This window comes from Rhipicephalus microplus, chromosome 1, assembly GCF_043290135.1.
Source record: "Rhipicephalus microplus isolate Deutch F79 chromosome 1, USDA_Rmic, whole genome shotgun sequence".
Classification (NCBI taxonomy): domain Eukaryota; kingdom Metazoa; phylum Arthropoda; class Arachnida; order Ixodida; family Ixodidae; genus Rhipicephalus; species Rhipicephalus microplus.
This window is the reverse complement of record NC_134700.1, coordinates 254,646,424-254,659,280: the sequence shown is the minus strand read 5'-3', so window position 1 is coordinate 254,659,280 and position 12,857 is coordinate 254,646,424. Positions and strand designations below refer to the sequence as shown.

General features: G+C 44.5%; 1 protein-coding gene across 1 annotated transcript in view; it reads left to right on the top strand.

Annotated features, from left to right (window-relative positions):
- LOC119164578 (phosphate-regulating neutral endopeptidase PHEX-like) overlaps positions 1–12,857 on the top strand; it is a 122,951-nt gene that overhangs the window by 65,728 nt on the left and 44,366 nt on the right. The window contains exon 7 of the mRNA XM_075868472.1: positions 7,543–7,812. Coding sequence (XP_075724587.1) covers positions 7,543–7,812 — 270 coding nt within the window. The remainder of the gene's footprint in view (positions 1–7,542; positions 7,813–12,857) is intronic.

The following is a 12,857-nucleotide window of genomic DNA, read 5'->3' as shown; positions in this document are numbered from 1 at the left end:
CGAAAGATAGTGGTTTTAACTTTGACTCACGCGAACAAGACGATGATCGGTCGATTTTTGTTTTGGCAGAAGCGACCTAATCTGTGCGCGCGTTCTAAATCAGTCACAGCAATGGAAATGTTTAGCTTTACCAACAAGAGTGACGTTAGACGCAATTATTATTGAGCCCAATGGAGGCGGAAATGTTGTAGGCCCGTGTACTCAGATTTGGGTGCACGTTAAAGAACCCCAGGTGGTCAAAATTTCCGGAGCCCTCCACTACGGCGTCTCTCATAATCATATAGTGGTTTTGGGACGTTAAACCCCACAAATCAATCAATCATTATTGAGCCCAGCGTTCATGGGAATTTCGAAGGATCGTAGGCTAGAACGTCTTTCTCGGCTTTCCGCATCGCCACATTTTACTACTAGACTTTTTAATAGTAAGGCAAGATTAGCGCAAAAATAAGCTGCGCCAGAAGACAGTTGCGAGTGGAGAGACAAAACTCCGTCAACTCTTTTGTCTAAGATCTCAACTCGAGCAGAAAGTGCACCGAAAGAAGCTTTGATGTTGGACTGGGACGTATGGATTAGTAAGAGTTCATTACTCTCACTAATTTGTAATTCTAAACTGAATTCTAAACGAGATAGCGCTTTAGATATTCGTTCAAGCGATGACACAGAGCCAGAAGCAGCGCTGTGGTGATTCCATTCTATGTCACCTGTTTGTACAAGCAGTAGTAAGACAAGGTGAGGCGTAAAGTAGTAAGAGCAAAGCAAATTACATAACAGATTGCTATAACTGACAAGCATCTCGGAGAGCACGACACCACAATCATAAATGGATCATTAGAATGGGTACAACTTGCGCTTGCAAGGTAACTGACCTGCATGGGAAAAAATGGCAGTTGCATGAGCCTGTCCCATAAGGTAGTGTGTCCCGACTGGTCATGAAATAATGCTCGACTAAAGATAGTGGCATCTGGGGCGTGGCGTCCATGCTGATAGTACAGTCAGGTTGCCAGGCGAGAAATGAACTCGTGTAGCTAAACGGCGGGTTACCAGAAAGATGGCCGGCTTCGGGCTGGTAGGGTTGGTATTCAGGTTGAGATGCTTGATCGGAAGGAAATACCCAGGCTACTTAGGCACGCTCGAAGCAGTCGGGCAACGGGATGGTGGCCCAAAGAAGGCAGGAGAAATGGCAGTTGCAAGAGATGAGAACGTCTATTCAATGCGGTGTCATGCCTCAGAAGTGCGTACGAAGGCTCAATTGCGAAAGCTGGGCAAATTCATGTACTAACCACCATTGCCACAGTAGCTGAAAGACCACAATGCTATAGTTCTTTCTATGGTGCCGTCACGTGCACACGTGTTTCTGTATCTGAGTGTGCTTCGATGTAGACGAAAATACTCGAAACCGGTGTACTACTTTTATTTAGGTGCACGTTAAAGAACACCAAGTGGACTAAATTTCCCGAGCCCTCCACTACTGCATCTCTCATAATCATGTGGTAGTTTTGGGACGTTAAACCCCAACAATTACTATTAGTAATATTAGTATCTTAGAGAGCCGCAGCACAATTTCCTGCAGTTGTCACATGCGTGTGAGTGACGTGACCTGATCAGAAGCGTCACGTCTGACATCCTACTACTGCAGTAAAACTTGAATGAAAGGGAAAGCTATGCCTGACGTTGGACAAGCATGGCTGTTTTGTCAATGATTGGCCTATATCACTGAGAAACAGAAACATGAGGCGTGCCGCTTGACAATTTTTACTACATTGCAAGCATGACTTTTTAGACTACACTGCCAGAACCACTCGACCGCAACCTGCCGCTTCACCAATTACGTCATACGTGACCTTTCTGCCCAGGTCACGTGATTCTGCCGCATGAGACGGCGACTGAAAGTTCCGCTATCATATCCAACTTTTCTGGACACCAGTGGTTTGGTTCACGTGAACAACACCACGTCGCGTATCTACCTTGAAGAATTCAAAAATCGTGGCTTCACGTATGCATTGACGTAGCACTAAATCAATCATAAAAAAATGGCGCACACACCCTGAGGCTGTCTCGCTTCGCCTCAGTTCGCATCAGCACGGAGTGTCGGCCTTATCTCGGCGGTGACGACTGGCAATGAATTGACAATTTACTTTTAGATGTACCATTACAGACAACTTGCAGCATTCCGCACGAAATGTATGGCTGTCATAGACGCACCTTTGGTGTATTGAAATATCGTGTTTTGCTTGTTTGTTTCTTTTGTAAAGAAGAGGAAGTACTTCAACGCAGAGGCAGCAGCATCGAGCGTGCAGCAGAGGCTCGAGCTCCTTTATAGTTTGTTTTGTTTTGTTTGTTTGGTTGGTTGGTTGGTTTTTAGTTTCTGCGTTGCCTTATCGGGGGGATATTCGAGAAGCATGCTGCTTCCACGTTTCCGTGTTCACCGAGAGTGAAGCATTATGCTTGGGCACGAACAGGACATTGCAGTTGTATAATGACGTTTTTTTTTTTATGGTGCGCTACTTATCTGCTGATCATTTGCTTCTTGCGCTACGCCAATGCAAAACAGGATGATCGATGTAGGAATGAGAGTATAAAAACGAAGTTAAAGATATGTATTTCTGTATATTCATTTAGTTCTTATTGAAATGTGGGCTGCCACCTTTAGCTTGGCGCTGTCGAAGCGGCTGTGGCTCGAACTTGCGCATGCAGTCAGGCTCGCTCTGTCCGCATCGGTAGATCAGTGGCTAAAGTGCTCGGCTGCGAGCTCGATGGGCGTGGGCTGGATACCAGCCGCGGCAGTCGCATTTCTATGGCGGAGAAGTGGTTGAGGCCCTTGTACTGGGTGATGTCAGAACACTTGTCGAAATTGCCGGAGCCGTCTCTCAATATTATTATTATTATTATTATTATTATTATTATTATTATTATTATTATTATTATTATTATTAAATAATATTATACCTCTTCAACAACATTCCATGATCTCGGTGTTGTATGGACACTTGATCGCGATCAAGGCTGGCACAGGCCAAGTTTAACACGGAAGTTTGATAAATAGCGTATAAAGGTGGCCATCCAACAGCACCTGAGACTATGTAGTAATCAAACCTGCGCTCAAATGCGCCCGTATTAGCCTGTCGGCGCTGTCGGGCCCGTGCTCCACACATGTGTTGTACCTACCCTCACGACAAGAACAAAAAAGTGATGTCAGAAAAAAACAAAGCAAAAAGGAAAGTGCATCCACCGCCATACCTCACTACATTTCCTGTCGTTGTTTAGGATATCGAGGCACACCGCACAGAGTGGAATATCAGCAATATAAAATCACAGCAAGACGGTGAAATTGTTATGGCTGGCTGTGGTCCTAATTTACTTTCTTTCCTTTAGCTTTGTGCCTGAGTTTATTGTTCGTGCAATGACACAGACTGGAGCGGAGGTTCGAGGCAATGCTTTCAACGTAATGAACAAGTCAGGAAGGGCACGCTTGTCGGGCACGCACTGGCAACAAAGTTGCTGTCCTTTACATGGAAGCACTGCCTAATGCGAATGGGGGCGTCTAGCTTGTCTTATAGCACATGTAGAGGAAGCAAGGCTTTTTTTCTTTTTGTTGAAAGACAAATACAAATTAAGAACGAACGCTTTCAGGGAGCTAGCTAACAAATTTGTTGCATCGGAATGCGTAACGCTTTGCAGCCACATGTCGAGCTGGCTGATTTCACCTACATTCATCTTCAAACCGTGATTTTCTATTTCACCCACACTCGCTTCCCATGTGGCAAAAAACTGGCTAACACAGTAGCAAGAACAGCTGCTGCTCTGAAATTACACTCTGTGTTAAACTTTTTTATAGGCAGGAGTCTCGCGGGTTCTGTACCTACGTAATCACCGTTTGCAGTTTTTTTTTCTAATTGTGCGTAAGGAAATCCCCCTCTTTCACTATTTCTCATGTTTCATTTTTTCTTCATTCAACCACGAACCATATAGGCTAACTTGGAGAATGTGCCAACTAACCTCTGGACTAACTGTAGGGTTGTGATACACTGGCTCCCTGTGATACGCACATTCATTTTGCCTGCACTCCTTTCGATCGTAATTAACACACACACACACACACACACACACACACACACACACACACACACACACACACACACACACACACACACACACACACACTACCATGCGGCCATTCTCAGAAGTATATATTGTGAATGAACACTTTTCGCAAATCCACAGTTGAACTCTCGTACGACGTCATTTTGTTTTCGACATTTTGTTCTTCTTCCCTTCATTCATTAATAATACCTGAAGTCAATTCACACCAACCAGTCTAACTAGAACGTCTAATACGCTCTCTATATCGGTCGTAATGGGTCAGCATTGTCAGAGTTCTTCCACTTGATCCTAAAAGCCTCGATATTTGCTAACTTGGCGCCACAGTTGTTACTCGATCTAAAGAAACAAGGTTTTACGAAGTCCTCTACCTGACGAGAAAAAAAAAATGTATTCCCTTAAAAATACTCGTACGATGTTGTCACCAACCAGAATCAACGTACTATATAATGTGGCCACCAAGCCTTTGTTAACGAAGTTTTTCTTGATATAACCGAGTAGGAAGGCAGAAAATATGTAAACATGAGGGCTCGTATTGATTGTTAGATACAATAATTATGTAAAATAACAAACATGCTAGGAAATGTATAGCGGATGTTATTAGAGCGTAATGTAAATATGAAGAAAAAGTGCAATAGAAGATAACTGGCCGCCAGCAATGGTCAAACCTTTCTTCTCATTCACATTACAATTACTTCCAATCCCCCATACTTTCTTTGCCCTCATCATCTGCTAGTACTCATTAATATCGAGTAAGTGTGCATCATTTCTGTCTTATTTTGACCGACATGAGATTTTATACGAGAATTCTCTCGAACTATATCATGTTAAAACATATAAGGCCTGTAGTTACGGTCTTATAGCTTTACTGCGACGAGGCCTCAGGCCACGTCAATCCTCACAACATCCTAGACAATCAGTAGCGCTGTTACGTACCGGATGGCAATGGCGTCAGCAGAATGGTTTTTTTTTATGGGGGGGGGGGGGGGGGACTTACTGAAATTGTCATTTTTTGTTTTTAAGTATACAACTGCTAAAAAATGGGGGGGGGGGGGGCATGGGCCTGGTGTGCTAACTCTGGCCTACGCCGCGGCCGGATGTTGCCAGTGGAGGCGGTGGTTGCTTTCTTTATTTCACTGTATATGAGACAGACCGCACTGATCTTCTGTCAACATTTTCGCTCAGCCTGCTCACACCATCACTCCACTGATCCTCCGTGTCAATGCATAGTACATACTGGTCGCCTTTACCTTCACCGCGTACATATATAACCTGCATCGCCCGCACATGGCGTCCCCATGTCCGGGTCACCATCACCGACTTTAACTTCGAAAACGTTCTTTCTGATTTTACCGAAATTCTCGGTTTAACGAAATAGGACAAACGTATAAACATCGCTTTGTTAAATTGAGTTTCAACTGCAATATATTTAAAAGAACACCAATCGTGAGTTTATATCAGCTAGGGTTGACCCACTTACTCTCGGCTCTTTGTTTGAAGTTTCCGTCTGGAGCAGACGATCTGCGTACAGGAGCTGCAGCGGCTGCAGTGAGGTTGAAAAGGGAATCCTCAAATTGACGCCACACGCAACATGGCGCCACTCGAAGATCTCGAGGCTAATACCCAATTCCCGCTATGAGCTAGCAAGCGCCAAGTTTCACGCCTGAGTTACAGATTGAATCAACGTCCACGGGAAACCATATGGTTTTCTTTTTCGTGGATTTGTCTCTTATCAGGTACACCTATCAGAAGAAACGTGGCCAGGTGCATGGACATCAATTTTTGCAAGAAGACGAGATAGCCCTATGTGGACACTTTTATACTAATCGTCATGTCAGAACTCTTACGCTTTTCATGAGAACTGTTCACAAAAATGCAGGTCCACATAAGATGGGTATTCCCAACATGAAGTCCTTAACAGAGGCTATGTGTACATAAATGAACACACATTTTTTAATTATGATTATATTTTTCAGTTTGATACCGTAAGTACACCGGAGAACTATTACATAGTTTAATATATCCTTTTATTTTTTCTACACATCGAGTAACTTGTATGTGGAGAAATCCACGCTTGTAACACCCCTGTTGGCAGAAGTGCTGCTCTCTATAGAATTCTTCGATTTATAGGACGGGACGACAGCCGCTTCCGTCCATTCAATTTCAACGGCGCCTCGAAAACTTTCATGAACGATTTCGGCGATGAGTAATCACTGCAAAATTGTTCCGACTGTCCTTTACAATAGCCGCTGAAGGTTCCCTCAGGACCAAGCGATAGATTGGTTGCCAAGGAGGGCAGCTAATCGGTAACAGTGATCAGTTGATGAACTCTACGCCGGCATATGGCACATCTCTTCCTTCCGCGCATCCGAGGACAATTTGTCATTGGGAGCGCGTCGGCAAACACCGCGGCCCGGGAAATGCAATCAAGGACGGCCCAGGCTCACGTTCTCTGACAAAATTGTGAATTTGCCAGTCATAAAAGATAATGAAATGCCGTAACCAGGGGACGTGAAATCAATAAGAAGGGCTTTCTTTATCCATTCAGGAGAAAGGAATAAGTCGGTGACTCCAATAATTGTGAAGAGCGTATGCGATTATGCAGATGACTACCAATAATGTCCACTCCCCCCCCCCCTCCAAATTATTGGAAGGGATGTTCGCGATTAACCTCTGTAGTATTCAAACGGCGGTATTTCTCAACCTGAAAAGATTAAACAATTTTTTTTTCCAACGCTGTATGAGCACGCCTGTCCGTATACTGAGTTGGCTCGCCATCACTCTAGCGCATTTTGTGGAGATGCCTAAACCTACCGTCAAGTTTATATGCCTTTTTTTAGGTAAGCAGAATATCTCTAATGCTTTCGAGCAATGGGAGGCGCAGCTCGCCAGCTTTGACCCTGATGTACAGCTTGCGCTCCTGTGTCACGTCAGATAGGCGGCAGTGACCACTGGAGCCCTGGACTTGGGGCGCCGCCCATGGAACTCCTGACCCCTTATCACAAACCCTTGTCGATAAAGTTATTTCGCTCTCATGACCAGAAGTAGACAGTTTTTTCTTGGTAAAATTATGTATATGTTATCTTTCGTCATTTCCCCTATGCATTTAAACATATAAATATCGCTTCCTCTGGCGATGCATCTACAACTATCAGCCATAGCCTCTAGATCCATATGCATTCCTGGCGAGAGTTACAAAGGTGGATTTAGTTACAAAGGTGGATTGTAGTTCACGCAACTGAATGCATGCGATCTCTTGACCGCCTTTTTGTGTCGCTGTGTATTAATCTCTCACCATGCACCCAGGCGCCTCTCTTTTACGCAAGTGTAATGGGAAAGCTTGGCTGCTCAACACCCAGTTACATTCAGTGTGAAACCTGCAGAAACAGTGCAGCTGCTGTGGCTCTCACATTGTGTTTGTGCGCTTTCCTCTCGCGTTCGCAGGCCGTCTACCACTGTCTGCAACTGGTGTCGGACATGGCGACGTATCCGCTCAACTGGTTCCTCACCGAGCACAGCGTGAGTCCGGACGACTGGAACGACACGCGGGCTCTTCTGAGCGACGTGCACGACTCGATGGCGCGCTACTTCGACTGGATGGACGCCGACACGCGCGAAAGGGCTCTGCGAAGGCTGAGCGTTATCCGCCACGTGGTCGCCTATCCGAGCGTGGACGCCACCCGAGAAACCGTCGAGAGGCGTTACGCCTACTTGGTGGGCATCTCGCTTCCAATATAGTCTTGTCGCTCCACACACTCGTTGCAATAGCATGTTCTCGACGACTGAGGAATCGCTATTTCAATGTATACGTTCAGCAAAGCGAAATCGAGACAGATCGAGATCGATAACGCTGTATTTATAATGAGACCAGACCAGCAGCGATGCTGCCTGCCGCCGACATTTGTATTTGTCTCACGAGTTTCGCATTAAGTCGCAGTGCTGCATAAGATGACAGAATTCGACCCCCTCCCCCCGACAGGCCCAGAGGAGACTCGAGCGCAATCCCGCCTTGACGCATTACCCGACCTCGGTCTGTTATTATTTTCTTTGTGTATAGAAGCAACTCCATATTCTTTCCATGACATGCATTGTATGTCTTTCGACTGTGTACGCTTGTACTTCCGCTTCTTCGTCCAATCGGCTACGCTTGGCTCTGGCAAAGTAAATTGGACAGATACGCAGCTCTATCGATAATATGAGCCATGAAAGAATGACCTAAGCTTTATCAATGTGTACAGCAGCAGCACAAATACGCAGTCCAAATATTTCAGGAAATAATCATGTAGGTGACACGATGGTCGTAAGAAAAGACGATAGGATGAACACTAAACTTATTAGCATTGCTATGTTATGTATTCGTGTTGGTGTTGTGGTCATCGCTTCACGCGTAAACAATTCGACCTCGCAAGGAGTTTTTCGCTGCAGGGAGAGTAGCCGTCATCCCTTATACTGAAGGAAGTCTTTGGTGGTTGGAACTAGTTGCGTCAAAGACCAGAAGAGAGTTGCAAGTGATGTCAAACCAGAAGGAACGATCAATATTGCGTATATGTCATCTCGAGTTTTCCTGCGTGCCCTATGCGACAGAAACGCTCCTCCTATAGTGTTATTTCGTATCGCGTCATTCCGATAACGTACAGATGATTGTGCCAGTCGACACTTATTAGTGCTTACGTGTGCCGGGACGATTACGTTCACTGTGCCAGCATATAAAAATACATGCGCTTCTCCGAACTAAGAAGTTGTAGTTATCGACCACTTCGTTGCATTTCCCTCCTCTCCGTTTACTTCTTTAAAACAGAAAAGCACTTTCACTGCATGCGACAGCAGTACAACTGAAGGTACTGCAATAACAGCATACTCTGCTGACATTCGGACGGAAGGAATAGTATACCCTATAATACTCAGCTCTCCAGAGCTTTTCCGACTTCTATCATTACTGGTGGGGTGTCATCTGGGTTACTGCTAGTTCTTATAGTATTAAGGTCGTGGTTGTCTAGGCTACTGTACAGATCTCTGTAAAACTCCTGTAAAGAGTTTTAAACTGTAAAGAGGTAAAGCTGCTGGCGAGGATCAGGTAACATCAGATCTGCTGAAAGATGGAGAAAAGATTGTGTTAGAAAAACTAGCCACCCTGTTTACGAGGTGTCTCCTGACGGGAAGAGCACCAGAGTCTTGGAAGAACGCTAACATCATCTTAATACATAAGAAAGGAGATGACAAGGGCTTGAAGAATTTAGCCTGCTAGTTCTTATAGTATTGAGGTCGTGGTTGTCTAGGCTACTGTACAGGTCTCTGTAAAACTCCTGTAAAGAGTTTTAAACTGTAAAGAAGTAAAGCTGCTGGCGAGGATCAGGTAACATCAGATCTGCTCAAAGATGGAGAAAAGATTGTGTTAGAAAAACTAGCCACCCTGTTTACGAGATGTCTCCTGACGGGAAGAGCACCAGAGTCTTGGAAGAACGCTAACATCATCTTAATACATAAGAAAGGAGATGACAAGGGCTTGAAGAATTACAAGCCGATCAGCTCGCTCTCTGTAGTATACAAACTATTTACAATGTTAATTGCTAACAGAGTAAAGAAAACATTAAATTCAATGAACCAAAGGAACAAGCAGGATTTCAAACAGGCTACTCAACAATTGACCACATTCATACTATCAATCAGGTAATAGAGAAATGCTCAGAATATAACGAACCTCTATACATAGCCTTCATAGATTACGAGAAGGCGTTTGATTGAAAGAAATATCAGCCGTCATGCGAACACTGTGGAATCAGTGCGTAGATGAAGTACATATAAACATTCTGGAAGAAATCTACAAGGCATCAACTGCTACCATAGTACTTCATAAAAAAAGCAACAGAATACCAATCAAGAAGGGTGTAAAGCAGGGGGACACAATCTCCCCAATGCTATTTACCGCGTGCTTACAGGAGGTTTTCAAAAGCCTAGAATGGGAACAGTTAGGAATAAGAGTTAATGGAGAGTACCTTAATAACGTGCGCTTCGCCGATGACATTGCATTACTGAGTAACACAGGGGACGAATTGCAACTCATGATTAATGAGTTAGACAACGAGAGCAGAAAGGTGGGTCTTAAAATTAATCAACAGAAAACGAAAGTAATGTACAACAACCTCGGAAAAGAGCAGCGCTTTGAGATAGGTAATAGTGCACTTCAAGTTGTAAAAGACAATGTCTACTTAGCGCAGGTAATAACCGCAAAGACGAACCACGAGATTGAAGTAACTAGAAAAATAAGAATAGGGTGAAGCACATTCGGCAAGCACTCTAAAATTATGACAGGTAGATTGCCATTATCCCTCAAGAGGAAGGTATATAACAGCTGTATCTTGCCGGTACTTAGCTACGGATCAGAAACCTGGAGACTTACAAAGAGGGTTCAGCTTAAATTGAGGACGACGCAGTGAGCAATGGAAAGAAAAATGGCAGGTGTAACCTTAAGAGACAAGAAGAGAGCAGAGTGCATTAGGAGACAAACGGGGGTTAAGGAAATCATGGTTAAAATCAAGAAGAGGAAGTGGACATGAACCGGGCATGTAGTGCGTAGACAGGATAACCGCTGGGCATTAACGGTAACTAACTGGATTCCCAGAGAAGGCAAGTGAGTTAGTGGGGACAGAAGGTTAGGTGGGCAGATGCGATTAAGAAGTTTGCGGGTATAAATTGGCAGCAGCAAGCACAGGACCGGGTTAACTGGCCGAACATGGGAGAGGCGTTTGTCCTGCAGTGGACGTAGTCAGGATGATGATGATGATGATGATGATTGTGGTGGTGATGATGATGATGATACTCAGCAATTGAAATTTAATAATTGGTATGGCTGGTGTTTTCTTGAAAACATCCCTGATTAGCTCTGGGTAATGAGCATGCGCGTAGAAACTGCTGCAGGGTGGACCAAGGCTATATGTTCAATTGTATGCAACAAAGTTGGCACAACTTACACTAGCTCGCGCAAGGCTGGGTTATAGTGAAGCTGCAGGGCACGTTTCAGCTTGTGTTGTTCAATATCTGCCGAATGTGCTGTGTTTATCTCTCTTCCCTCTCTGCTCTCTATCTTTCATCTCCCCCATCCCCCTCCCGTGCGCAGGGTAGCAAACCGGCTGCCTATAGGCTGGTTAACCTCCCTGCCGTTCTTTTCCTCCTATTTTCCTTCCTTTACAGAATCCTTGCGCGGCAATTGGACGCGGTCCAGCCAATGATAGCGGTAATTTTCTATCTACGAAACACGTAAACCACTATGATCGCATCTCTGCCTTGATAAGCATTTTGGTGCTCCAGTGATCACTCGTGGCGTAAACTAACAGACAAAAAAAGTACCAACTATCATGTGAGCACATCATCGTGTTTCACTTTCTGAGCACTGCAAGCGTAATGTAACAACAGTTGCAAAACCATGTCACAAGCAGGAAAGCTTGCTGTCCTGTCGTTTACAGGCACCAGAATCTGGCAACGAAATGTCTTATCATGGGCAACTCCAGGTGGTGGGGAAGCCATTTTGCAAAGCCGTCCATATTTTCTTGGAAGGCTCTATTGCGACAATAATTTAAAACAACAATTGAAGTTAGTGTGAAAGCTCAGCGTATGACAACGCCTAAAAGGACAATATTATCAACAGCAGTGCCCTATACTTACCGTGAAATCAACGTAAATGATGATTGATATGTGGGGTTTAACGTCCCAAAACCACTATATGATTATGAGAGATGCCGTACTGGAGGGCTCCGGAAATTTAGACCACCTGGGGTTCTTTAACGTAACGTAAATGCACAAGAACCTATGCGCCACAACTAGGACATTCGCAAAATGATCCCAATGACGTAAGACTTACTACCTACAATCACTGGTAATTGAACTAGCTCCACTAAATAAAGAACCTTCAGTTCATGAGGAGACGTAATACAATGCCGCGTGTTCCTTTATGATTGGTTCGTGGAAAGAAGAATCACCGGATGTAACTATGGCGAATGGTGCGAGGGGTTCAAAAATTCAATTTCTGCCGTGTTAAACTAGATAAGTCATGCCATCTAGTGGGGCCCAGTTGAAACAAGCACGCCTGTCATCTCGGAGTTCATGACAGTAAATTGTTTAATTGCTGTTGTTGCTGCTGTGGCTCCTGCTACTTTCGTTCTACTGCTACGAGTGTCGGCGGCCGCGCAGTAAAGCCAGGCAACGTTGTGCACGGCAGCTGTGACGTGAAAGCTTCCACTTTGGGCGGGTAATTTGAAGTGTGCTAACGAGATGTGGTCCACTCAAACGAGATTTGGTTAAATAAGCACTTTCTTGGCCCTAAGCTAGCACAGCTAGGTTTCTGGATCGCTATTTCAGCAATCAACATCGACTTAATATTTGCCTTTCGTGTTCCTTAATGGCCAAAGCTGTTCCAAGTTGGACTAGTTCAACTGGCTTTGCTGATAAATAAAAATTCATCTTGCACAACACTGATATCTTGAATAAGGGCTCTCGTAAACATTTTTTATAAGTTTTGGCGCCAGTAATGTGCAGTAAAAAGCCACGTTTCAGATATTTTGCGTAGAAACAGTAAAAAGGGGAGGTGAAGCATGAAATTGTATTTCTTCCGCGCGTTAAAGCCCACGCAGGATTACAAGTGATAAACTCAACTTTCACCATATTACTCGACCAACGACGGCTTTGATATGTAATCTAATTGCCTTAATTGTGTTCTGTCCGGTGCGTGAGAATGATTCACAGAAAGTAAGGCATTGGGGAGCAAA